The sequence below is a fragment of the Squalius cephalus genome, assembly GCF_949319135.1.
Source record: "Squalius cephalus genome assembly, chromosome: 24".
Lineage (NCBI taxonomy): Eukaryota > Metazoa > Chordata > Actinopteri > Cypriniformes > Leuciscidae > Squalius > Squalius cephalus.
Genome location: NC_137145.1, coordinates 17,266,365 through 17,293,801, shown reverse-complemented (window position 1 = coordinate 17,293,801; position 27,437 = coordinate 17,266,365). Strand labels below are relative to the sequence as shown.

The following is a 27,437-nucleotide window of genomic DNA, read 5'->3' as shown; positions in this document are numbered from 1 at the left end:
ACAGAACACAGAGGGTACAACTTAACTAATAATGACGGTGACCAGTAAACAGTGGTTACTTGTACTTGAAACAGTAAACAGTAAAAATCCTGTATATTACTTGCTGTAAATTTACGGCAATTAGTTGCCAGGAATTTCTTTTAAAATTACAATAAATTTTTATCAGTGCATGGTAACAAATGAGTGGCGGGAAAACTGAACGAAAGAAAACCTGTGACTAATGAAAACAAACTGAACATAATAGTGACAGGTACCTTTTCAAAAAAGGAATTCAGACCAAACTTCCTGATGTAAACATATATTAAAACATGAAAGAAAACAATTGAATACGATACTGTTCAAAAACGTGTGGTCAGTAAAAAATTTTGAGAGAAATTAATACTTTTTTTCCCCTCAAAAACTAATTAAATTTATGAAAAGTGATAGTGAAGACATTTATAATGTTACAAAATATTTATATTTCAAATAAATGCTGTTCTTTTGAACCTTATAGTCATCAAAGAATCCTGAAAACAATGTACTGTATCATGGTTGAGACAAAAATATTAAGCAGCACAACTGTTTTCAACACTGATTATAATATCAAATGTTTAGTGAGGACCAAATCAGCATATTAAAATGATTTCTGAAGGATTGTGGGACACTGAAGACTGGAGACAGTGTTTTGAACAGTTGTATACATAGATAATGTGTCCAATGAACTGCATTTAAGTCACACTTACAAATGTATGCCATTGTGTTAGATCAAATATTAAACCAAAGCATTTATTTTTATAGAAACTTAGCACAACACTTTTCATGAAAAACATTTCACAACATAAGGTGAAATGGAATTATAATTATACAATATAATATAAAATACAAAAAGTATTGCAAAACTTTCTGGTAGTTAAACTTTTTGGAACAGTTCATCAAATTAACTGTTAACACCTGTGGATACTCTGCATAAGACAGAAAACATGGTTTTCAAAGATGAAGAGTTGTGTCAAGCAACCTGTGAATTTCTGCCAAAATTCTTAAGAATTTGATTGGATGCTTATGCTCCCTTTTTAAAAGGTCACATGTCTATTTATTTTGCTGTGCTAATCATTAAGCACTGATGATACAGTTAGGGTTTTTGCATGTGGCATTGTTTCTCCCACTGCTGTCCACGATACCAGCAGACCTGCAACCCATTTTTGGGCCACAACCCAACAGTTAAGAACCACTGGCCTAATTTAGCATCAATATCTAGAGCACAGCTGTTCCTTATGCACATGAAGATGCCTCCAAATGACCTGTAGGGTCAGATCAGAATAGGCTACCTTTCGCAGGCCTCACATATAGTGAAGATAATGCATTAGTCATGAACATTTAGTATGCACAACTCACTTGACATTTACACTTTCTCATGTATAACTGCTTGAAGACAATGTTTGCTCCCTCATTCCCTGTGGCCATTTTACCATGAACGCTTCACAGTCCATCCTATAGCATTGTATTCACGTTAGCACCAACTTTATTTTTAGACAAGCTTTGGTCACTTCAGGACTTTCGGAAATAAAATGCGTATGCAACTCTATTAAAGATTTATACGCATTGCACGTTTATTTATGAGACTTGAGGAGAAGAACAGAAGCTGAATGTTTTATTAGTACAGTCCCTCCGGCCAGGTTTGTTCATTTTAGAAACAAGCAAAAGGAAAGCTAAATAGAAAATTGCTAGTAAACAGACTACCAATACGTTCCAAAAAAAATGTGTAGTTGTAGTAAATGTAGTGACCACGTTAAGCACAGTTTCTTAGGACCAGCTGATTCATTTCCCACAGTGAAATTCAAATGAAAGAAATCTCTCAAGGAAGAAAAGCGATTATCTGGAGGGATAGGCTGGCTAGTTTCCACTGCGAAGGACATTAAAGGTTCGTATTGTATAAATGTCGAGCCGGTGGGTTAAAAAGACAATAAGTCTCAAATTCATCATGCTTCATCATGTCAAACTTGAAATGAACTGAGAACTGCTTTGTTGTAATTAATGGTTAATTGGGCGATCCAATCAATGAAGATCTTTTTCCGCTACACGTCCTGCACAGTGTGTGTGTGTTCTTGAGTGTGTCCTTCCACTTTTCTTTGCTGTCACGACACCTTTAGCAATGCAGAGAACTGATGTGGAATCTGCTGAACTTTTCCCAAGACCCGGTAAAAGCCCGTATTGATTTCACCCACGCAAATCCTGATAAAAATGCCACTGACACAAAGAGGTTGCAAAGCTCAGGTTTGTGTGTGTCTGATTGTGTGTATGTGTTAGTTTTGCTGCTACAGTTTTATCTCTAGCCTGAGTTCAGCAAGAAGTGAGTGTTGGTAGGAATAGGAAATTGTTCTGCTTTCAAGTACACATGAGAAGCTCCTACTTCCGAGGCGAGCAGTCGGGTGTATTGGGTGTTTCTTCAACTAGAAGCACTTTGGACCCTGTGGACTACAACATAAACTCTCTTAAAACACACTTTTAACCTTTTCACTGTTTTAACTGTAAACTAAAATGTCCAATAGTCTAAATACATGAGAAATTCTGTCATGCATGTTATAAACATTTCCACCACAGTGTCATTGAGACAACATTTTGTGGTAGAAATGGCCTTTTAAACATTTTATATTTTTTGCATGACATGATTGTAATGGCACACAATAAAAATACTCTGCTTTACCTCGATTTTACTTCATCATGTCTCATATTGCATCTCAAGGTGCTCTTCACTGACACTGTCCGAGAGTACACAGCTCCGTATGTTTTCGAATTGCTCTCGCGGTACTTTGATGTCATACACCGATCGCTCTGCGAAGCGCCGCTTCAAGTCGAACACACCTTTTCTGTTGTACCGGATAAGCATAAGTGAAAACACCTGCATCACTTTTACACAATCTAAGTTATTTATGCATGTTACCTAGCAGATAATTCCTCTGTATAAAGCAAGTCGTTAACTTTACATTATCAGACAATAAGCTCAGTAACAACAAATATTCCTGAAACACACTGCAATGAAATTACTTTGCAATTTGCAAAACCATTTGCTACAAAATACTGAGCTGCTTTCCACCCTCTTTCAGCATCACAATTCTGAGTTAGCTTGGTCATTTACACGGACAAAATGACTACAATATTTCCAACTCATTTCTTTTACTCTTTCCCCCTCTCCTTCAATTTCTAATAATTACCTATGTGGTGTAATAATGTGATGCATTATGCAACCAAAAAAAGAGGAAGCATGTGATTATTTGCCAGGCGAGGTGGGGGAAGGGATGCATTTGACATAATTTCATTAGAGAAAATGGCTCTATGTATTGGACAGGCATAAAGTATACACTTACAGCCTCATTTGACAGCTGAAGCATGACAGGGCTAATCAGAATCTCAGCTGCCCTCCACTGGAACGGTGACACTGATGATTCACTTTAGAGTATCAGCATAAACCGATGGGTTGCGAACAGCATCCCACGCTACTGTTAAACAGCAGGAAACTGCGGCTATCATGGCTCTTCATCATCACATCCAAAAATTTCAGCAGCCATATCACCCTGTAGCCCAAGACTGGCTGCCCACTGAAGCTAAGCAGGGTTGAGCCTGGTTAGTACCTGGATGGGAGACTCCTGGGAAAACCAGGTTGCTGCTGGAAGAGGTGTTAGTGAGGCCAGTAGGGGGTGCTAACCCTGTGGTCTGTGTGGGTCCTAACGCCCCGTTAAACCGAGGTCCTGACTCCCTGTGGTCATTAAAAATCCCAGGATGTCGAAACGAGTAGGGGGTAACCCCGGCATCCTGGCCAAATTTGCCAGGCATCCTGGTCACTCTGTCTCCTCTCCACCAATAAGCTGGTGTGTGGTGGGCGTTCTGGCGCAATATGGCTGCCGTCGCATCATCCAGGTGGATGCTGCACATTGGTGGTGGTTGAGGAGATTCCCCCTACCATGTAAAGCGATTTGAGTGCCGAGAAAAGCGCTATATAAATGTAATTATTTATTATTATTAAAAACCAGCATGACACAGCAAAGTGACAGAACAGAGACACACACAAACATATATGGTGTTTAACAGCATTTAATGGAGCATGCCATTTTTTACTAATTTAGTTCTGCATAGGAACATGAGTAAGTGGTGGGTTGCTCTCAGTATATTTAGTAATACTAGTGTTTGGACTTGTGTAGTCATATCCCGGCTAACAAGAATGTTCTCAGAACTTTGGCTAACGAATGAACAGACATTATTCCAGTACTGTAAAACCCAAAAAGTTAACTCAACTCAAACCGATTGAGGAAACTGATTGCGGCAAACCATTTAAGTTTAAAAATAAATACATATGAGTATTGTGAACTTATATATATTGATGACTCAATATATATAAGTTCACAATACTCATATGTATTTATTTTTAAACTTAAATGGTTTGCCGCAATCAGTTTCCTCAATTACAGGAACATTATTAAAGACCAGATAACTTTGAACGAATGTTCTATTAACGTTATAACGTTAATAGAACATTCGTTCAAAGTTATCTGGTCTTTAATAATGTTCTAAAAACATTAGCACAAAAACATTATTTATACGCTGTTCATGGAAGTTGTTTTCTGAAACATTTTCCCTCGGGTCAAAATTTTGACCCGGAAAATATTTTTTAAAAAATTGAGTGTTCATCGGAGGGGTCCAAGACCACAGGACTTTTGTCGCACTTGAACCATAAATACACCAAAAAAAATTAATGGATTCGAGGGATTTTGTGGTTGAAATTTAAAAAATGAAACAAATCCTTCCCTTGCGGGTCAATTTGACCCCCATAAGAATGAATGCAATACGAGGAATGCTTCAGTACACATAGAAAAATCTAAACATGCTCAAAATTCTAACCGAAAATGCTAAAACTTTACCAAAAAAATATTTTATAATGTCTTCATGTGTATCTGAATGCATACTGAAGATAACTGACTTTAGGACAAAGCGGAACAGCTCATTTGCTCCAAATAGAGCTATAAGGCCATCTAGTGGATATTTATTTTTTATTTTTTTCACAAGAGGTCAGCAAAGACACCCAATGTAAGATATTTTGAGCTGAATTAAAATGTGTATGCATGAAATTGTGAGTTATGTTTTATTGTGAGTTGAAATTGTATTATTTATTGATCAAATGTAGTAATTTAAAGGTAAATAAAATAAAATAATAACAAAAAATCTCCCAAAAAAAAATTGCATTAAAAAATAGATACATTTTTATTAAAAAATAAAATAAAATAAGTTTTCTGGACAATTTTTTTTTTTTTAAATTAAGTATCATTTTAGGGCTTCGGGTCATTATGACCCGCGAGGGAAGGATTTGTTACAAAATGCGAGGGAAGGATGAGGGTTAACATTTTAAATTTGTTTCAGAATGTTCAAAGAACATTTAAAAGTAATGTTCACGTAATGTTTGCAAAATGATAAAATGAAATGTCCCCTAATGTTCATATAATCAAGAAAGAACATTTTTAAAATATTAAAAAAACTAAACATTCATAGAACATTAAGAAACAACAGGAACACCAGCAAAACATTTATTAGAACATATTTTTGTTAGCTGGGATGGCATTTACGGTTCATATGATTGGCTAACAAGGTAGACCTCCTTTGTGTATACAGAGAATCGTTTGTGTGAATTTTGTTTTAAAATGAGGTTGAAAATGAGTGATACTAATAACAAATGGAAAAAAGAAGAGAAAGAGAATTGAAAGATGTTATTCTGGGAGCTGGATTATAGAGAACTGTATGAAAAAGAGATCCATCTCTGTGTAAAAATCTTAAAAGAGAGAGAAAATGAGGAAAGAAAGAAAGTGACCGCTCTGGTTTCCCCCCTGGGTGCTGTTTATCCGGCGGAGGTGAGGTGTGTGTGGGGAGTGGTAGTGTGCAGTGTCCATTTCCAGGCTGTTACAGATGGTAATTTTGTCAGAAATCACTGAGCTGCTGCCAACTCCAGGCTGGAGATACAGCAAGTGACGGTTGGTGTGCTGTGCCGAATCCTGCCTGTGAGGACCAGCTTTTATTCTCTCTCACTCATTCAGACTCACATGCACTGGATCAAATACTGTTTGCAAGGATTTAGCAAACCAACTGTAAGCTGCTATTGGAGAAATAAATGCTTGAATTCTGTTTATGTTGGATTTATTTTATCTGTCATTATTTGTCTTTCAGCTTCTAATCTCTATAGTTATTTCACAGTTCCAAAACCATTTCCTTTTTTTCCGTGGAACAAAAAGAAGAAATTTGGAAGAACTGTTCTGGCAGCTCTTTTCCATTACAATCGAAGTGTGTTGATGCTTCCAGGGATGCAAAAAAATCCTAAAGGGGGGGGGTCATAAGTCTTTCATTTTCCAAGTCTTCTGAAACTAGTCGTTCTGAAGCTATGATTCGTTGAAAAATTGCAATAGGACTGATCCAAATTGCAACAGTTAACAGATCACTTAAGGGGAAAAGTATCAGTGAATAAAATACTTCAATTGTGGTCTAATCCTCACAAAACTGTTTACTGAATTTATCAAAGGAGGTCAGAAGTATTGGAATATAGCACACAAGTCACATGTTTTATACATGATTAATGGTGTCTTTTTTGAAGCTTGAAATTCGGATTTGGAACAACATGAAGGTGAGTAAATGATGACAACATTTTTATTTTTAAGTAAACCATTCCATTAAGTAGAAGCAGGCAGTAAGTTTAAGTGTGTGTTCCATATGCCAGGCATTATATTGTAAAATAATGCACTTTATCCTGTTACACAACACTGTGGTTATCTATTGCATTAGTGCATACATGTTCCCTATCAGGGGCAGGGCTCTAACTCTGTTTATCCCTCAATGGAATATATGTTACACATTATACTACTTTTAAACTTTAGTTCAAACTACCTCTTAGCTTAGTGTTTGTTAGGTACTAAAGTCTTTGGCGTAACTGGCCAATCCCACTTTAGCAACTGTTGTCATTTACCAAACTTTTGCTCTTTTTAATGTGATCTTTTGTACTGTATGGCCAATGTTTTGGATAGATAAACAGTATATTAAACGGTAAGAAACTTTTGAGTATAGCTCCTGTGCCCAAAAACATGCACGCAAACACTGTTCGACTTGACTCGGCGCTGCAAACAGCCATCACTGTGTGCCATCAAAGTATCGCGAGAGCGATTATTGGCGAGCAGATGAGGTAGGCCTATGCTTTCGAATCGCTCTCGCGGTACTTTGATGGCATACATCGATCGGTCACACCTCTTAAGAGCCAGTTCTTTTAGGGTGCCTTTACGTAGTTTTTCATTTTAATTTTCCACGCACAGACATTATTATATTGTCCAAACTATCCCAATTCACACGGATCCGCGAAATCGACTAAAAACCCTGTATTCTACTGCCAGACCGTTAGATGGCGATAAAACAATAGACCCCTTTTCAGTTGGTAAACATGGTGACGTTTTTTTGTGGGCAGAGCTTAGGTGGAGGCAGAACGATCCCCCTGGCCGCTTCACTAACGTTAGTTTGCAAGTTTTGTTAGCTTGTTTTTTTAATAATGACTGGAGAAAATCCGATCTATCTTAATGTGCAAGGTCACTCATTGTCCAGGACTGCGATTGTTATTTGCAAAAGTTAATTTTAACGGACATCCATGATCCCAGGTTGGCTGACCCGTACATGCTTGTCAATGGATGGACGATCTGACAGGATTAACGTTAACGCTACCTCCGGTTGAGTGGCCTGACTTCTACACCTACCTGATAGAGAAACTGAGCGTTAAGAGAAACTGAGGGCATATAAATCTTTAGATGCCTATAACTTATAACTGTACTAAATATTCAGCGCGAACTTTACCTAAGTATTCAAAGAGACCTCTGAATTATTCAGAGCGGTTACTGGATCAACACCTGACTCACTGAACTGCTACAGAATCTTCACTAATGTACAGTACTGTATGTGGAAATAAAGTAAGTTCCGTGTACTTACAGTTTTGTGTTTCCAAAGTTCAGTAGTTAAACGTTTTAAAATTAAGAACCGAATCAAATTAATCAACATTAGGAGTGTCATTTTCGAGAATCAAACCACGCCTCCACGTAGGCTACGTCACTACGCCAGTTAGATCATATCGGGTGCACGATTGTTTTTTTATGTAAGGAATTAAGAAATTGTCTGAAAATTGAATGAAATATAACATTTTGGTACAATACATCAACCTATGTATGCGCTTCCGTATCATTTAGCTATAATATATTTTACAGTTTTTTTCTTTTTTTTTTTAAAGAGCCAGTCAGGAAAATAGGCGGGATTGTATCTCAGGCAACGAGTTAATTTGACACCGTGCAATATCATATTTCTAATTAATGTCCCAGTTTTGTACAATGCCTTGTTATTACTTGTCAAAGAACAGATTCATTTTGGTTGTCTTTGCATTCAATTTTTCTTTGCATTCAAACAAACACTTCTAGAACATTCAGGTGAGTAATCCCAAAGTCCTTTTAGGCAAGTCGTGCCACTCGGCCGCCATCTTGGCAACGCCTCCGGGCAGCTATTTCGGACTAACAAGACCAGGCTCCTATCTAAATGAATGGGCAGAGAGTCAGAACTGCACTTTCACTGGTCACCAGGACATAAAAACTGCATATATAGAAACAGCAGTAAAATATGATAAATATCGCTGAAAAAGTTTGGTGACAAAATAAGGTTTAAAACGCCTTTTCCCCCACAGGTTTTTTTTTTTTTACTACGCATGCGCAAGGGTTCACGTTCACGACACCAACTTCATTTACGTCTCTATCCAGAATGCCGGTGTTGTGCCAAGCACTTAAACAATTATATTTAAATGTCTGAAACCTAAAATAAACATTATGTGGTTAAAAACACTGTGATATAGCCTATGACAAGCGCTGAGCGCGTCCGTCTTTGGCTCAGCGCCAGCCACAGCGCTAAAGCACAGGTTGAATATGGCAGTTATGTCACGTCACTGTACATTCGCTCCTTAGTGGTCAGCTGCTGACTGTTAAAAGCAGATGATTGGCTTTCCAGCGGGAGGGGCGGGACATGTGCACACAACCGCCATCTTTGCCGTTACGGGTTTTCCTTATATAGTTGTATTGAGGATTGAGGAAGTGGCATGTCTCTTATATAAATTTTCTCTGGTAATCCATAGTTTATTAACCTCATTAAAACCACGTCACTAACAACAAACCTTTAACGCGATATTTGCTCTGAAGAGTCCAGAGACATTCTTACATTTTATGTGAATAATGATGATCATTAATCTTATTACTTGAGCTGTAAAATAAAACTTGCTGAAGCAGCCACAGATGTCCATGAAATTAAAGTCTACTTTTGACTGTTACAAACAAGCGTGCCGCACAAGCCCTGAAAAGTGAAGCCAAAACGTCTCGATCACCCCCCGGCAGTGTTGCCAGATTGGAAATGTCCAAGTATCGTACCAGAAGCTCAAAATTATCGTATTTGGAAGAAAATTATCGTACACGAGTCAACGACATGAAAATGACAGACATCCCAACCTGCACAAAGTCATTTCTGGGAGTCAAGAAATCTCCAACGGGTGGGGTTCGGTTCTGATTCGGGAGTATAGATAAAAGCCCGCCCGCACTTACAATTGATTGGTTGGGTCCTTACATGCGCTTCATGAGGCACACTAGCACACACACGCAAGGTCTCTCGCTCCCTCTCTCTACACGTTCTTCCCCCGGTAACTTAGACGTAGAATCCACGGCTAGATCAATGAGAAGTCCTATTACAACGACCATCATTTGAAGTGTCACACAGTTCTGAAATTATCGTACATTATAGGATTTTTTCCATTATTGATCGTACATCGTACAGAGGTCAAAATGATCGTACAAATACGATAATTATCGTACATCTGGCAACACTGCCCCCCGGTGACTGGTCCTAGTATAGGTCATAAATAAGCCCCGCCTCCCCGTGTTATTCAACGGGACGTGAGACCAACTAAACAATTAAATTACACTTCAAATATCTTTTTCCAAAGGTGGTTTCTTTCATTTGCTGTCATTTTTATCACGCTGATGTAAGTTCAAGTGTCTGTTTCAAAAATAACTTGTTTTTTAGTTAGTTACGTGATGCGGTGGTGTAACGTCATGATTGACAGCTGTGATCATAGACAGTATATAAACTGGACACAGCGACCCCATTGGATTCAACGGAGACAAGTGAAGCCAATTAGAAGCTTTCACTTCCTTGGGGTCGAGCGTACTGCGCAGACTCAAACTGAGCTTGACGACGTAGATGTGACGTGAGTAACCCGTCTGTCTTCTAGTAGCTGTGCCAAGAGAAATCTGAATCATTCCCTTCTGAAACTTGCAGAGACGGAGAGTGTGAGTAGGAGCTGTCCATGAGCTAGGAGCAGGAGAAACTTTTAGGAGGTATTCTGATTAATTACTTTGTCATTTTGCCTCCACGTCCCCCCGATTGCCCGCGAGCTTCTCCTCCTGTCCATACGGTAATTTCTCTACTGTGCGACAGAGAGTCGCGGGTTATGACGCAATCATTAGCCTATTTTTACAAAAAATGCTTCTACGGGGCCATAACGGAAGCTACAAGGTAATGAAGCCTTTTATACATTTTCGTGTTTCTTTAGAAATAAATAATGGACAAATGGAGTCTTTAAACGCCTCAGATGTGAAGTTATTCGCTGTCAAAGTGACGCCAAAAGCGAAGTAGTCACTGAAGCACCAACGGACATTTTTTTCGGGATCTTCGGAGGACTGAGGAGATTGTATTTACATCATTTTAACAAAGCCTCTTGTCGTACTGCAATCAATTTTTAAAAAAGTGTGCAGAACTGCGAGAGTGAGGGTGGAGCGTTGATTTCGCGGCTTTACTTCCTGCTCACTACTGCGCAGGTCTGGTCCCGAAATCGCTACTGCGCAGACTCAAGTTCCAATATGTCAGCGCCATATCGGGACACTGGAGGCTTCAGTTCTCATCAATGGAAGAGAGCGAAGGGGCGTTGTCCATCTTTTTTTACAGTCTATGGTTACAAACTGCATCTGCAGCTCACAAGCTACACGCCTTTCAGTTCATATATATATATATATATATATATATATATATATATATATATATATATATATATATATATATATTATTTTTTTTTATTTTTTTTATTTTTCTTTGATTATATTGAATGCTAGTCTTATCAATGGTTTTGTCTGGCTAATTCCTCTCACTTTCTGCAGTTTTAGAAATATTTGGTTTGCCACCTGACACAGAAGTTGCCTATAGGAATCTTTGGTGACCTGCTGCAGCTCTGTCCGCAAGCTTTTTTTTAAAGACTAATTTCCCAATCCTGGTCTTGGAGCACCCTAACACTGCACATTTTTCATAAGCTTATGATTGGAGATTATTTATTTATAAAGGTATCATAACTTCATATTATGTAACCTATAGATTTTACACTTGTATTATGTACCGATTCAGTACTTTATCCTATATGCAAGATTGAACAGAATATATTGATGCTCTTTAGAGGTTTCCAGGACACTTGTGAAAAAATGGAAGTTACTTGAGAGTGAGACTGCAAGATACCAAGGATATGACTACTATTGATGAGGTCTTTAGGTGTGTGTGAGGTCACACATTGATTGTGGCAAGGGAAACGTTTTCATGTTTGTTTGTTTTTTTTACTTTCATGTTCATTTTATCTGTTTAGGTTGAAAGTTATCTTGCTGCCATTTCTTCCTCCAATCACAAAGGGTCACAATAGGACAGCAAAAATTGGTTCTCCTCAGGCATTTGTTGACGTTTCAGAAGGTATTTTTCAATTGTCTGCAGTGTGCCATTTTTATTGTAAATGAAAGTGCAGATTGAGTCTTGCTTTATTAGAATATGTTTTTTTGACAATGCTGTTTTACCTTTCATTACAGGTTGGCACAAACATGCAGACCTTTGTGTCTAGTGTTAACACTTTCCAGCCTTTCCTACTCCGCATTAGGGAGCACAAATCGAGTGTCCAGAAACTCTACATCATCGTGGACAAGAAGGCAATTAAAAGGAATATGCAAGTGTCTTTGACATTGATGAACTCCTCAAAGCTCACTTTGTATTCAGCACATCATACAGTGAGAAACTTCATAGTTGCACTGCAGCAGACATCAAGAATAAAGGAACTGAGGTACGTTTATGATGGTTATTGATTGGTCGGGAATGATTGTTAAATGTTAAACGGTTTAAAACTTAAACATTTTCATCTAGTCCTCTTTGAAAACATGAGGAGAGTTTTTTACTCTCCATTATTGGCCATTTAAATAGCTTTTTTTGCTTGTTAAAACATGTGCTTTTGTTTTTTTTGTTTTTTCTTGGAACTTAAATTTTGAGGTTACCATACAGGCTGTGCGGAATATGACTATAGTTTTACTTCTAGCTCATTATACTACATTGAATAGCTATTCCCTCTTATGTACATTTTGATCATGAAGATCATTTTTTATAACATGCAGATTGTGCACAGGACTAAGAATGTGTATTTAAAATGTAAATAGTTACATTTGATTTTGTTTGATTTCTTTAAGCAAGTTTTCCACTTAATTAATATCCTACCAGAGCAGTGTTGCAATTTCACATTATCAATATTGTTTGTGCCATTTTTCTGACCTGCAAAAAAACAACAGTACAATTTTTCTCATTCTCTCTCTTTCTATCTCGACACCCAGCTTACAGTGATGCCCCTTTCACCCCTAGCTCTGTCTAATTTAATCTCACGCATCGATGACTTTTAATTAATATGATTGGCTGAGGCATTCTCGTACTGTTACATGGTATTTTTTCTGACTTTCTGAGGGTCACAGACGCTAGGGAAATAAACAGCAAACATACAAACCAACAATCCTCTCTATACAACCAACCCCTACTGGGAGAAGAATGAAGCAATGTTGGCATCATTAGTGAAGCATTGATATTCCCTACACTAGCTACAGTGATACAAATGCAGCAATGCTAATCATGTTCCTGCTGGTGCTTTCCGGCTTTGTCTCTTGCTTATCTTCTGCCCACTTGCGATATCACACACACACTATAATGTGGACTTTTTTTGTAAGGAGGGGGATGTCCTCTTCAGCCTGCTTGCTATATTGATATTGCTGTTTACTTAAAATGTGGCAGCTCCTCAAGTCAGACAGAAATTGCAATAACCAAGATGAAGCCTCCATGTGTTCATTCAGTTGTGTGTGTGGTTTGATCAGTCACACAGTAGCAGAGCCAGAAGTCGGACCCTATTTTCCTTCTGGTGTTCAGTGGATCGATAGAGGTTAACTGTCAAGCAACCTTTCGTGTATGTGCATGGAACGTGTATTTGTGTGTGTTTATTGTGTGTATGTGGGAAAGATTGTCTGGTACACTGTGGTGTGCTGCCTTATAGCTGTGAGATGCCGACTTACCCCGTAATGATAAGAGAGTGCAGAGTAATTACAGGCGCTGCTTCAGTGAGCAGCCAAGGGCATCTGTGACTCCCCTCCCTGACTAAGGCCAAACTACCAGGGCTTCCCTCAACCTTTATTAGGACTCCCCACCAGTCCTCTCTCTCTCTCTCTCTCTCTCTCTCTCTCTCTCTCTCTCTCTCTCTCTCTCTCTCTCTCTCTCTCTCTCTCTCTCTCTCTCTCTCTCTCTCTGCTGTCTCTCAGCTGTCTCTCTGTCTGCATCTCTCAGCAGTTTTTCCCCTCTTATCTTTCTCACTTTACTCATTCCTCTTTTCTCTCTCTCTATTTATTCCTCCTTCATCAGATCTTCCCTCTTGGTTTGTTCTCTTTCTTATCTTACCCTATTTCTTATACTTTCTATCTTCTACTGCAGGGGTTTTCAATGTCTTAAACAGTAGGCTCCCCCACAAACACCCGTTCATTTTCCACAATGCATCATATACCTATGAGGATGGAAAACAATTGCAGTAGACCAAATTTACTTAGTATTTAGTTTAACTGTAATAAAAAAAAGTGAGCTCTTAGGGGCTTCTAATCATGTTATTTGAAATGCTTGTATGCACTGCAGTTTTCTATTTGCTTCTTTAATTCAGTTCACCTAACAACTTTTTGGCATGTTTTTCTTTCCAAAAATACCCAAATTTATTAGATATTAATTTCTTTTTCTCCATAGAAATTAAAGCTTTATTAGTTTTTCTCTTTTGAATGGGGTAAAGAGGACTGAAAAAAAGTTAATTTAGCTGAAAACCAAAAATAAAGGTTACATTTTGCTATTCTAGCATTATTTGGTCATGGTGAAGCGTGTCCACTTTGCTGACATGTTTTTCTGTTGTGGCTTGTCCATGTTGTTTGCACAAAATAGATACTGACACAGTCAAAACGTGTCATTGGAGAAGCGCTAATTAAACATCGCTGCTTTTTTTTCTTTTCTTTTTTTCGGTGCATTAGTAATTTTAAGTTCTCTTTAAAAACATTTTAGAATCCTTATACCCTAAACATTAACTACCCATCAAATCAGATTGAAATAATAATTCCCAAACCTTAATACTAAAATCTGATTGGTTGATCATAATGTTGTTCCAGGTCCATCCAGATTGTTGATCTAAGAATATATTTTACTTTTTGAATTCTATGTGAAAATATATCCTTATGTTCTTCCCATCTTCATCATCTCTTTTCTTTCTTTAGTTCTTAACCATTGCTCTGTACTGAATCAGGTCTTTTTATTTCCATCTGTATGTTAGATTAACTGTGTGAAGTATCAGCGAAAGTAGAAAATGGAAGGAATAAGTAAACTAGGCACCAATGTGACTTGCTCTAGCACACATCCTCTACGGATGCAGTATTTCTAATGCCATGTCTCACATGACCCAACTGGATGAACATTACTGAGTGTTTATGGGTATTAATCTTTTGCAGGTCAATAATCCAGTCAGACTTTTCAATATTTCTGTCTTGTATGTTTGACATGACCTTGTCAACATCATTGTGTGACCTCAAGGGGCCATCCCCTGAGATGACAGCTGTGTCAGATTCAATCATCCTTTATTGTGAATTGACAAAATGAGAGATTGAAAGTATAGATAAATGCTGACCAGCGAGCTGTAGAGCAAGCTGCTGAATGTTAAAAATCTGAATGAAAGGTGGTTTTACATGCTGGTTTGGTTCTGGTACTTGTGGTGGATGTTAAAGCAATCTGACTCTCTGGGATGACAGCCCAAGAGTAATGGAGCCTTGCCTGATCATGACGTCAACACCAGGCACTTAAGTGCTCAGAAATTACTGAGGTAAATGTCTAACTTTTCTGTCTGCTCCTCCTTATCCTCTGCCCCTTCTAACTAACACACACACACACACACATACTTCTTTTGTGTGTCTCCCTCTTGTTAGAGGTCAAACTCAATCTGTCCTTGTCAGGTTTAATCAAAGTATCCACAAATTCAATTTCAGCTGCTGTGTGAGAGAGGCTATTAAGGCATTCTTTGTCATTCGCAATGTCATTAGGCTGTGAGAAGAGAGGGCATGGGGGTGTTTCCGATTCTGATGCATTTACTCATCGTTTTAGGGTAAATAAAGCCCAAGTGCTCTCTGTCAGTACCTAAAGGTGACAGAATTCCATTACTCTCTGAGATTTGATCTGTGAGACATGAATGGCAACATTAAGAAGACTCTAACAAATAGTGTTCAACAGTCGGGTTCCGGAAGTAAAAACTTAATTTTTAAAGATAACTTACAAACCTTTAAAGCCTACCTTATTGTGAGCTACGAGGTTGTTAATCAATAGTATTTGCTTCTATTGAAGCCGTCAACCTGCATTATTTCAACTTTGCTTTAAATAATCGTAATTCAACAGTGGAATTTGTGGTGAAAAACTACTTTACCCATGATGTTGTACAGAAAATTCCACCAATCAGAGAGTCGAAACAAGCAAAACGCACAAAAAGATTTCTTTAGGTCCGCCCACTCCCATGAAGCATAGCGAATGACGTAATCAAGTTAGTCTCACTACGCTCTCAAAATAAATAAATATTTGGACATGTGCATATTCTGCAATACAATTATAATTTTTATATATAATCAACATTTTTAAATGAGTAGTTTTAAATTTCTCGATTGTTTTTTAATTCAGTTATGCTGTTGGCAATGCTTCATGAGATTGTAGTTTTTTCTCTCACTAAAGCCATTAAAGGCAAGGCAAGGCAAGGCAAGTTTATTTATATAGCACATTTCATACACAGTGGCAATTCAAAGTGATTTACATAGAAGAAATTAAAAATAATAAAAAGAAATAAGAATAATTAGAACAGTTTAGAAATATAAAAAATAAAATACAGTACAGTCGGACGAGCATTGGCACAGTGCTCATTCAGTAAATGCACAGCTAAACAGATGTGTTTTGAGTCTGGATTTGAATGTGACTACTGTAGGAGCACATCTGATCTCCTCTGGAAGGTGGTTCCAGCTGCGGCTGGCATAATAGCTAAAAGCGGACTCGCCATGCTTAGAGTGAACCCTTGGTATTTCTAGCTGATATGATCCTAGTGATCTGAGTGATCTGTTGGGTTTATATTCAGTGAGCATATCTGCAATATATTGAGGTCCTAGGCCATTGAATGATTTATATACCAGTAATAATACTTTAAAATCAATCCTAAATTTAACTGGGAGCCAGTGTAAAAAGACCTGAGGACTGGTGTGATATGTTCATATTTTCTGGTTCTGCTCAGAATCCTGGCGGCAGAGTTCTGTATGAGCTGCAACTGTCTTATGATCTTTTTGGGAAGGCCATTGAGGAGTCCATTACAATAATCCACCCTGCTGGTGATGAAAGCATGCACAAGTTTCTCTAAGTCTTGTCTGGAAACAAAGCATTTAATTCTTGCAATATTTTTCAGATGATAGTAGTCTAAATTAGTTATTGCTTTGACATGACTACTGAAACTAAGGTCTAACTCTAGTGTCACACCAAGGTTCCTGACTTGATTTGTTGTTGTTTGACCCCTAGAGTGAAGGTATGCGTTCACCTTGAGAACTTCATCTTTGTTTCCAAACGCAATGACTTCAGTTTTGTCTTTGTTTAACTGAAGAAGGTTTTGACACGTCCAACTGTTGACTTCATCAATGCATTGGCACAGGGAGTCAATGGGGCTGTAATCGTTAGACGATAGGGCTAAGTAGAGCTGTGTGTCGTCTGCATAGCTGTGGTAAGCAATTTGGTTCTTTCTCATTATTTGGCTCATTGGGAGCATATACAGGTTGAACAGGAGTGGCGCAAGAATTGAGCCTTGAGGGACTCCGCATGTCATGGATGTCCACTCAGACTTATGGTCTCCTATACTCACATAATAACCTCTCCCATCTAAGTATGACCTGAACCATTTTAGGACTATCCCAGAAAGCCCCACACAGTTTTCCAGCCTGTCAAGAAGTATGTTATGATCGACAGTGTCAAATGCAGCACTGAGGTCGAGTAGTACCAGCACTGATATTTTGCCTGAATCAGTATTTAAGCGAATATCGTTTATTATCTTTATGAGCGCTGTCTCTGTGCTGTGGTGTGGTCGGAAACCAGATTGAAAATTGTCAAAGTATCCATTTGAGCATAAGAATTTGTTCAGCTGATTGAAGACAACTTTTTCAATGATCTTGCCTATGAAAGGAAGATTTGAAATCGGCCTATAGTTGCTTAATATGGTCTTATCCAGATTGCTCTTTTTCAAGAGGGGCTTGACAACTGCAGTTTTCAGGGAGTTTGGAAAACTCCCAGAGAGAAGTGAGGCATTTACCACTTCTAGAAGATCTGCTTCTAAACTGTTTAACACACTTTTGAAAAATTATTTGGGAAGTGTGTCAAGAGCGCAGGTTGATATTTTAAGGTGCTGTACGGTTTCTTCCAAAATTTTGCCATCAATTTCTTTGAAATCAGACATAGTAACTACTTTCACAGGTGGTCTGATCTGTCTGACCCCAGCGCAACTCAAGGATGTGCTGATCACCTTTCTGATATTATTGATTTTCTCAATTAAAGAGATAGTTCACCCAAAAATGTTCATTTACTCACCCTCAAGTTGTTCCAAACCTGTATAAATTTATTTCTTCTGCTGAACACAAAATAATATATTTTGAAGAATATGGGTAACCAAACAGTTAATGGGCCCCATTGACTTTCATAGTATAGAAAAAATACTATGGAAGTCAATGGGGCCCATCAACTGTTTGGTTATTGACTTTCTTCAAAACATCTTCAGCAGAAGATAGAAATTCAGTTTTGGGACAACTTGAGGGTGAGTAAATGATGACAAAATTTGTATTTTTGGGTGAACAATCTCTTTAAGGACACAGTCTTGTACCTTTAGTATTTTCATATACTTTTTTTTTTCATATACTTTTTGCTTCAAATGAAAGCTTGTGATGTTATGATTCACCTCGTAGCTGGTTGGCTTGGTCCATGGCTTAAAACACTTTAACAAAGACTTTTCTTAGAATCCCTATGGGAGAAATGAATGGAAAAAATACTTCTGGAACCAACTGCTGAAAAAGTGGGCGGGCACTATTGCATAGTGATGGGGAGTCGACTCCAAAAAAAGATAAGAAAATGTATCATGCTTTAAGGATTTTTAGTTATTTTTACTGGAATACAAGAGATAAGTACTTATTTAAAGTCCCCCTGTGGTAAAATTCAAGCTTTTTATGTTGTTTATGTCCATGTGGTGTTTGTAATCTGCTTTAAGACAAACCATGTGCAAATTCATAAGCCAACACCATTGCTGAGTATTTTCTCCTTAAAACTGAACCAAAGACAGTCTAAAAATCGCGGTTTGAAATCGCTGGTCTTTCTGAGGTCACAAACAACCTTGTAACTAATCACGTTAACTAGTGGATCTCTGAGCTGGTGTGAGTGAGTGGAGGCAGGGCTAATTTGCAGATTGGTAGAACTGTGTATACTAAATGAGGCAAGGGTGTAGGGTTACATTCAAGCTATTTTAAGGCATGGAGAAAAATTTTTTCAAGGAAAAAATGTTTAAATGTAATTTTGGTGATGAGTTTTAAGGGATACAATCATGGACTACAGGGGGACTTTTAAAAAAATGCAGATGTGTTCTTGTTCCTCAATTTGGAGGATTTTCTTAGTTTCTCTTATCTCCAGGCCTTTTTAGGATTATGCTTTTATATAACCATTCCTTACTACTTGTGTGTGTTGCATTATGTATATTGTCATTCTGCCATCAGACTAAGTTATATAATATGTAGTGTAATTAATATGTTGAGATATATCATATCACAAATGTACCAACTTTTGTTTTCTGCATCACTCAAACAAATAGAACCTGAAGACTGTAGAGACTTCATAAAATCCTCTGAAATGAGGAAAAAACATAGCTTACATTTTGTTCGTATGCAGTGCACATAATGTTTCTACAGTGTTGTTTCCTTCTTGAAACTGCTACATATACACTTGCATTATCTGACTTGAAAAGTTACTTTTCCCCCACAAAGCTCAGCAGGTTTTACCGTAACCAAAAATCTCCATGAGATAAAGCATTCTTTATTCTTGTATATTACTAAGCTCTGCTGCCCCCACAAATTTTAGGTTTTTGCCCCAAATACCAAATTCAGCTTTGCAAAGGTAATTTTTTTTTCTATTTCATTAGAATTTTTTAGCCTCGTTTCCATTTATAGTGACTTTTAAAAAAAAAAAATTGATCAATGATGTTTAATGAACATGATATGTGAATTTGCTCCAGCATGAATTCACTCATACTAATCACAGGCTAGTGGCATTTATCTCATTGCTGCCTTCTCTCAGATCTCTTTCAGGCAAATTTAGTCCTAATCTGATCTCTTCCAGACTGATGGAACTTTTCTTCAATCTGTTAAGTCCAGCACTCCAACCCAGAGGCGGCACATCCGCAGCACTGAAATAAACCTTCAAAACAAAAGCATCAATCCCCTCAGCTTTAATTATCTTTTCATCTGGAATTAAATTCTTGATAGATGATGAAACCCTTCCCAATCTTTGGTTGTGTAACGGCATAAGCTGATGTTTGCATGTTTGGCGTCCTCAATATCAACAAAAGAGTCTGGGAAACTCTCTTGGCTGCTGTTGCAGCCGCAAAACTAATCGGATATTCATTTCATACAGATGGTAGTGAGCAGTGATTGCTGCAGCTGAGATTTGTCAGGATTGGTGCTCTCAGGACAACCAAATGGGAAGACGTTTTGGAGTTCCTGTGTTAGTGGTCGGTCGTTGTATCTTACACTCTACAAAAAGTCAGTAAAAATAAAGCACAATGTAAATGTTAATGTAAATAAAATTTCTGTATTGATAACCATGTTTTGAATTACACATCGCATTGTGTTGTGTTGTAGGGTTAAAGGATATGTCTGTAAACTTTAAAATTACCAGTGCCTTCTATTGTTCTATGGATTATTTTCTTACATGTCAAGTATTTTTTGTTTTTTTTACAGTGCATCCACTCAGAAACTAAAATATGAGTTACTAGATGTGACCCATCTGAAACCTGTCACACACAGAGTGTGCTAATTATTCAATTAATAGAGCTTGTAAGGGAAACCCAGACCTTTTAATTCACTTTGGAAGGCCACTAGCTGAGAATAGAATAGATCAATGCTGTTAGAATGGAGAATGCCTCAGTTAATATTAGCACCAATAAAATGTGTGCAGTAGAGGCCATTAGTTACATTTGGGTTCTCTTTCCTGACACATTATTAGACTCTTTCAAATGGTCAATCACACATCGTCCCACCGGCCCTGACACGTGGATCAATAGTGTTAACCGTCTAGTATTATGATGACTTGATGTCTTTCATTTCTGTCATATTTACTTTTCCAACATCTTTATTCACTTTTGCCTCTAGGATCGTCTAGAGGGAGCAGCCACTACACACTCACAGTAGATCTTTTTTTCATTTGTTGACTAACAAACTCAATAGAGAACTACATCTTAATTCATTAATTATTTGAACAAGTGCTGTGTGTGAGCTCAGAGCGAGAACAAGCAAAATTCTGTTTAATCGACTGTACCAGCAGTTTAATAATCAATACTGTTTCTACTGGTTACTGTACATCCCTTATTAGGTTACTTGTACTTTATTTCTAAGAATATTATTTCAAATTTACACAGAATACAATTAAAACTTGAATTATATTAATATATTATGTAAAAAAGATTATGAAGCAAGACATTTCAGATATAAATGCAGAAATGTGCTACATTTAAAAAAAATGTTACAGCGCTTATATATTTTTTTTTCTATACAAAAGTGTGTTGTTAAAAAGTGTAAAAAAATTTTTAACCTAAGTCTCAAGTTTAAAATGTAACATTTAGCTGTTGGTCTGAACTAGCAAAATTACAGTGAGTGAATTTTTCTTTAGGTATAAACAGCCTTTGTCAAGTAATGTTGCATCCATTCTGCGAACATTTCTGAGTTTACCCTCTTCATGATCATGACAGAAGTTAGATAAATTTAATATAGCTTAGAAAAGTTTAGTATGCAATTTTGTTACATGACGTGTAAGTCTTGTGGCTGTACGTTGTGTTTATCCCTATGCAATGTCTTGCCCCATAGACTTTTATTGTAAGTGTGTTAGTGTAAACACAATATATGTTGTGACAAACTGAGGAATGAAAAATTGTTTTCTGTAGTAATCAAAAGCATGTTCATAGAGTTCATTGAACTCTGAATGTTCCTTTAAGTTAGTTAATATACCTTTTTTATCATATAGTGTATTTGTATGAGTGTTTTCTTTTATTTTAACAAACAAAAATGAACATAACCTTCATGCAGTGAACGTACATGCTGCCCATTTTAATTGAACGAACAAACTCTCTGTCAGAACTTTTGCTTAATCATCGGTGATTTTTTTTTTCTTTTCCTCTGAATTCCCTCTGCATGCCCTTCTGTCATTTGCAGTGACTCACTTTTTGTCTTTCCAACTATCTCTCCTCTTTCTTCTTCCCTCCCTCTCCTCATCGTCTTCCATCTCTACTTCCTTCCTCTCCGCATTACTATCTCTTCCCCTCTCTCTTCCTCTCTCTCTACCTCTTTCTTTCTGACCCCTGGCACTCTCAGTACTCGGATGAGAGGCTACCTAACACTGTGCAGTGTGATCAGGTGTTGTTGAGTAAGCAAGATTGACAGCCCATCTTCAGCGGTCAGCTTAATGCTGTCCTCCTCCAGTGCCACGTCCTCGTGCCCTGAGCGACTCCTTTAGACTGAACACTGCATTCTCCTTACTACACATCTGCAGACCTCATCTCTCTTCTTTTTCTTTTGTAATTTTGAAGGTGAAAGGTGAACTTTTCTTTCAGCTACAATAGCCTGTTACTAGCCACTCTTGATCCTTTACCATCTCATTTTAATTCTAATAAGGCATCCAGTATTTAGAACAAATCATTAAATCCTGGCAGCTGATCTCTTACATTAGCACCATGAACATTTCCTGATATGGTCGAAGATCTAATCAGAATGTATGCATAAACAAGTGAACTACATTACGACAGTTTTTTTTTTTTTTTCAAGCCACTCTTAAATGTTTCTCACTAGAGTGGGTTGACAAGCTAAAATCACCCACTACTGTGAAAGTAGTACAGTACTACTCCCCCCCCAAAAAAAAAACCATCTCAAGTTGGCTGGTTGTAGGTGTTAATTTCCCACCTTAATGTTGTAAGAGCACTGGAACTGTACGGCAATGTTTACACAGCAGCAGAAAATGGCTATCTGTCATTTGTCACTTTTAGAGTGATTAAATATGGTTACATTCACAGTTTGTTTATTAATGCCAGTGACAGCCACATTCTGTATAGCATTCAGAACTCGCAACTGAATTTTGAGAGTGAGTTTGATTAGTCTGTGCTGTGATCTGAACCGTATTGGGCATCTAGTTGGCCGTCACGCCATAGACTGCGATAGTCACTCTGCAGTGCACATATGCTTGCTATGTGAGGTTCTGGTAACTCACAGTGACGGAGATATGAGCAGAATCTCATCCAAAGGTTTTGCTCCAGGCGCTGTTTTTCACCATTGTCTTATTACAAATAAAGCATTGTAAGCTGCTGTCAGATAATTCGTATTTGTGCCTTATTTTGACTTATTAATTTATTAAATAAAGTCATGAAAATAATTTCAGTTGTTAGGGAAGTTGCCATCTTTGATATTTTCTTTAGACACTGCATTATCACCATGATTTCAGGTGTTACTCACAGCTATCGAGAATAGAAAATTGGCTTGACTGATGTTATTCATTCATATACCATATTCAATCCACTCCTGTAAGTTGTTTTATGTTAAAGGAAAATTGTGTACCCTTTGTGAGGGGTTTTCTCGCTCCTTTACTGATAATAATTGGTTCTCTCATGCTGTCTCTCTCCTCCTCTATAGGAGATTTGTTGTTGAATAAAGCCAAACACTCCGCAGAAGCCAAGTGCTCCATAAAACTGTAAAGGTGTAAAACAGCCACTGCTATTAAGAGAATGGTTTTTGTGTCTGTGTGTGTGTGTGTGTGTGGTTTACGTTTCTATACCATCTCCACTTTGCGTGAAATTGGGCACTGGGCAAACGGAGAGGGTGATCATTGATTAATCAGTATACGTTAATGAGCTGCATCGATCGAGAGACCAGTAGACTCAGCGCCGACCTCAGATGGTGTGAGACCGCGACGCCATTTTAGAGCAGCAAGGGAACCCATCCAAAGCAAGTGACTCAGAGAGACAGGTGTGCGTGAGACAGATGTGTGAAGGGTGTTGCGGGTACAGCAGAGGCGTGACATTGTTATGATGGATGCATATGGATCACTGACCTGACAATGCAGCAGTGATCCAATGATCCCACACTGCTGTGACTAGGTGATGCCCACTAATTTGTCAATTGTTGGCTGCTTCAGTTCACCCAAAGTGCTATGGGTTGAATTTTGAAGCACAACTCTGAAACGTCACAGCTTAAGGCATGTAGAGGGACTTCCTGCTGAAAAGACCAGTACATTTTGTGCTTTGGATGTTGATGTGCTGCTTAGTAAGCTAATTAATTAGCTTAACCAACAGGATATCATTTGGTAATCAGATTCACCAGCTAGTTGCTTTTTTCTGCCAGCTGGTTTTAGATTCAACATTTACCAGCAGGGGCTAACAAGGCCATATTAACCATCCAAACCTTGACCTCTGGGGGTAGACCAGCACTAAATCTGCACTAACAATAATACACTTGTCTAGACCAACAGGGTTAGACAAGGAAAGACCTGCAGTAGTAATTTCACCTATCCTAGCAATGCAATATTATGTAGTTCCCTGAGCCAGTTTTTGTGTGTTTGCATGTGCGAAAATATATTTGCACTTCAATATGTCCCTAAACCACATTATGCTAACGGTGCTGGACCGTAATGTGATAATGTGTTCAGTAGATATCAAAGGAATGTAAATATTACAGAACACAGTCCCAGGAGTAGGACTGGATATCAGCGTTAATTCAGTATTATAGGAGTACACGCACATTCACTCTTTCACACTCATTTCTGTTCATACCCATATTTTTTCTGATGATTGCAGTGTGGAGCATTTCATGCTCATTGGTGAGAGAGGCGGATAAAGAGGCAGATTAATATCCCTGACTATAATCATTTTCGTTTATGTACAAAACACCCACTCTCTCTCACACACTCTCAAACACTCACACTCTCACTCACTGTCTTATCTCTTTATCCTTTCTCTCTTTTATCTTGTTTTTACATTGACAGTTCTTTTATTCAGTATTTAGTTATTCAGTCTTGGGCTATGGCATCAATTTCAAAATGTCATAAGCATTTGGTCCCCATTATTATCCAAAGACATTACAAAACTCACAACCAATGGCAGGGATTCAGAACGGAGATGTTTTTGTTTCAATAAAACTGCTAGTCAGAGTTGTGGACATTGGTTGTTTTTATTTTTTGCCCTGTAGGTTGACATAACAATCGCAGAGATTCTGTCTCAGTATCAGTGCTGTAATCAGAGAGCGTGCTGTTTTTTTCTTTTTGGCCAGTGGCAAGGTTACTGGAACTAAAACATGGCCGGAGTCCAACTTCCAATCTCATAGCCCTACTGAGAAACAATATTTTATGGAACACAATTGAAATTAGGTATTAATATGCAGACATGCTTGCCCATGTGTGAACATAGAAGAGATGAGGTAATAATTAGCATCCTAAGGGCAGGTCTTAACGCAACCCAGAATAGCCTGTGCATGTGGGACGCTTTGAAAGACTGTAAATCACACCTTACAAAGGGCTTGCCTCTTCCAGCTCTGTTTGTCATAAAATAGTAGTCAATACCCTTCTTCCCTTATAAAAGTCTGAATAAATTCCATGATGCTACAACTTCATGAGCTTAGTGATTTCTCCTTTATGTGACCTGTGAAACACAGAGACGACTGTATTTCAGACCAGACTGTATTTCAGCGTTGTATCCCTACATTTGTACCACAGCCAGTTTGAACTTGAGCGTGATTCTGAAGTGGCATTAGAGAAGCCAAGAATGACATCAGTTTGCAACTTTAGTTCAAAACTTTTTTCATTCTGCTCTTTTGGTATTTCAAGAAAGCAGTTACCTTTCTTTTTTTTTTTAGATGATGGATTTGGTTTCAGAAGTGAAAAGTGGTTAAAATAGAAAGTTACAGATAAACCTACCTGGTCTTTTCTCTGTTCTTCCTCTTCGACCGCCACATAACCGTACTTTTGATATGAGAACGAGAATTTGTTTCTGGCAAAGAGACTTGTTGCTCTTGGGGCACGGCTTGCGTTTGTTGGCTATCGGCCGGTTGGCCTGGTCTTCCTTGACTGCCCGTTTTTGTCTGATGAGAGAACTGGCAAGTGCTGCCATCTTCCCCCCCCCTCTCACCTATAGGAGGGGGGTCTCTGTTTGCTTAAGAGACCCTCTCTGGATGTACTCGTCTTTTTACCAGCAGCACAAAAAGATAAAAGTCAGGGGTCAAACCTTGCGTGGAGAGCCAAGAATTCAGGTAGGTTCCTCACGTGGCCGTGTGTTTCCCTCCAGTAAGGGAAAAGGTTAAGTTCTGGTCCACTCACAACCTGTCCATGGTTTGTCCTTCATTATGTTTGTTTCTCTAAATACATATTGACACCACAACAAATCCTTAAAACGTAAATCGACGTCGTCACATTTCCACAAAAAGATACAGAAAGCGGCTGACAAAGTCATTGTTGCGACATTGCCGACATATTTGCCCCCCCCTCTTTCACTCCTCTCCCTTCCCCTCCCCTTGTGTCTTGTTCCTGAAGACGAAAACACTGACAAAGCTAAAGTTTAGCACACAGGAACGATGAGCTTTCTCACCCACACACGGTTGGTCCTTGCAAAAAAGTTCTTTGCTCACCAGCAGCAAAATTATTCGGCTCAAATCAGGAACAGATCCTGTCAGAAACTGCCAGATGGTCAGCCTGCAGTCCCTATGGCTAACTTTAGTTGTGCTGGCAAAAAAAAAAGAGAATAATCTCAAGCGGTAATCCAGTGCTCCCACGTCCAGAGGCACTTCTGCTTCAGCTGCTGGGACGGACAAAGCCCTGAGTCGCAGGACGGTAGCCGGCAAAAGAAGAATGGACTCTGAGAAATTTCCCTTCTGCCTCTTCTGGCACGCGCTATCTCTCCCCACACCCCTACATTACCCCCACCCCCCCCCACCCCAAAGCCAGCGAGCGTGTGGGTGTGTGTGTGCAAATCCAGCGGCTACCACCAGTAAAGGTGACATTCATAAGAGAACAAGTGAGGGAGGGAGAGCGGGAGCGAGAGCGATCGAGTGAGGGAAAGAGAGCGAGTGAATGTAAAAGAGAGTGAGAGAAGAACAAGAATGATGAATGAGAACAATGGAGGATAGAAAACAGAAAGATGAAAGGAGAGAAAAAGAGGAGGGTGAGAGAGAGTTAACACTACTGTTCTTTCTTCAGTCTGCCGTGTCTGTCCTTGATGGGTTGAGTGGAGGAGAGAGAGAGAGAGAGAGAGAGCAAGAGAGAGAGAGAGAGAGAGAGAGAGAGAGAGAGAGAGAGCTTCAGGTGCCAATGGTGACAGTTTTCAGTCACCTCAGGAAAAACATCGCAGTCATGCGTTCCGAGTCAGTTATCACTGCCAAATTCACACACTCGCGCACACACATTTATCCCCCTCACGCATCTCTCTCTCTCTCTCTCTCTCTCTCTCTCTAATACACACATCCTCATGTACACAGTCACTTTTAGGGGATTAGGATTGTACCACTTTTATTGGTTTAGCGTTCAGTTTCTTGCCGTCCTTGTGCTGGGAGTTCTTCACGTCTGCTGAAGGTGTAAAACTAACGCAAACAGAAAGACTTTCACTGTCTTATCTTTTTCTCTTATCCTCTTTTTTTCTCATTTACTTTATTGCTCTGGATCATCGAAAAGCTCTATTCCCTTCGCTCAGTGTCCCCCCCTCCTCCTTCTCATTCTTCTTTCTGACA

General features: G+C 38.5%; 1 protein-coding gene across 1 annotated transcript in view; it reads right to left on the bottom strand.

The window, feature by feature from the left end:
- fgf11b (fibroblast growth factor 11b) overlaps positions 1–26,957 on the bottom strand; it is a 59,572-nt gene extending 32,615 nt beyond the window's left edge. The window contains exon 1 of the mRNA XM_079861002.1: positions 25,636–26,957. Within this exon, the coding sequence (XP_079717128.1) occupies positions 25,636–25,828 (193 nt within the window). The 5' untranslated portion in view covers positions 25,829–26,957. The remainder of the gene's footprint in view (positions 1–25,635) is intronic.
- Positions 26,958–27,437: the final 480 nt, after the last annotated feature.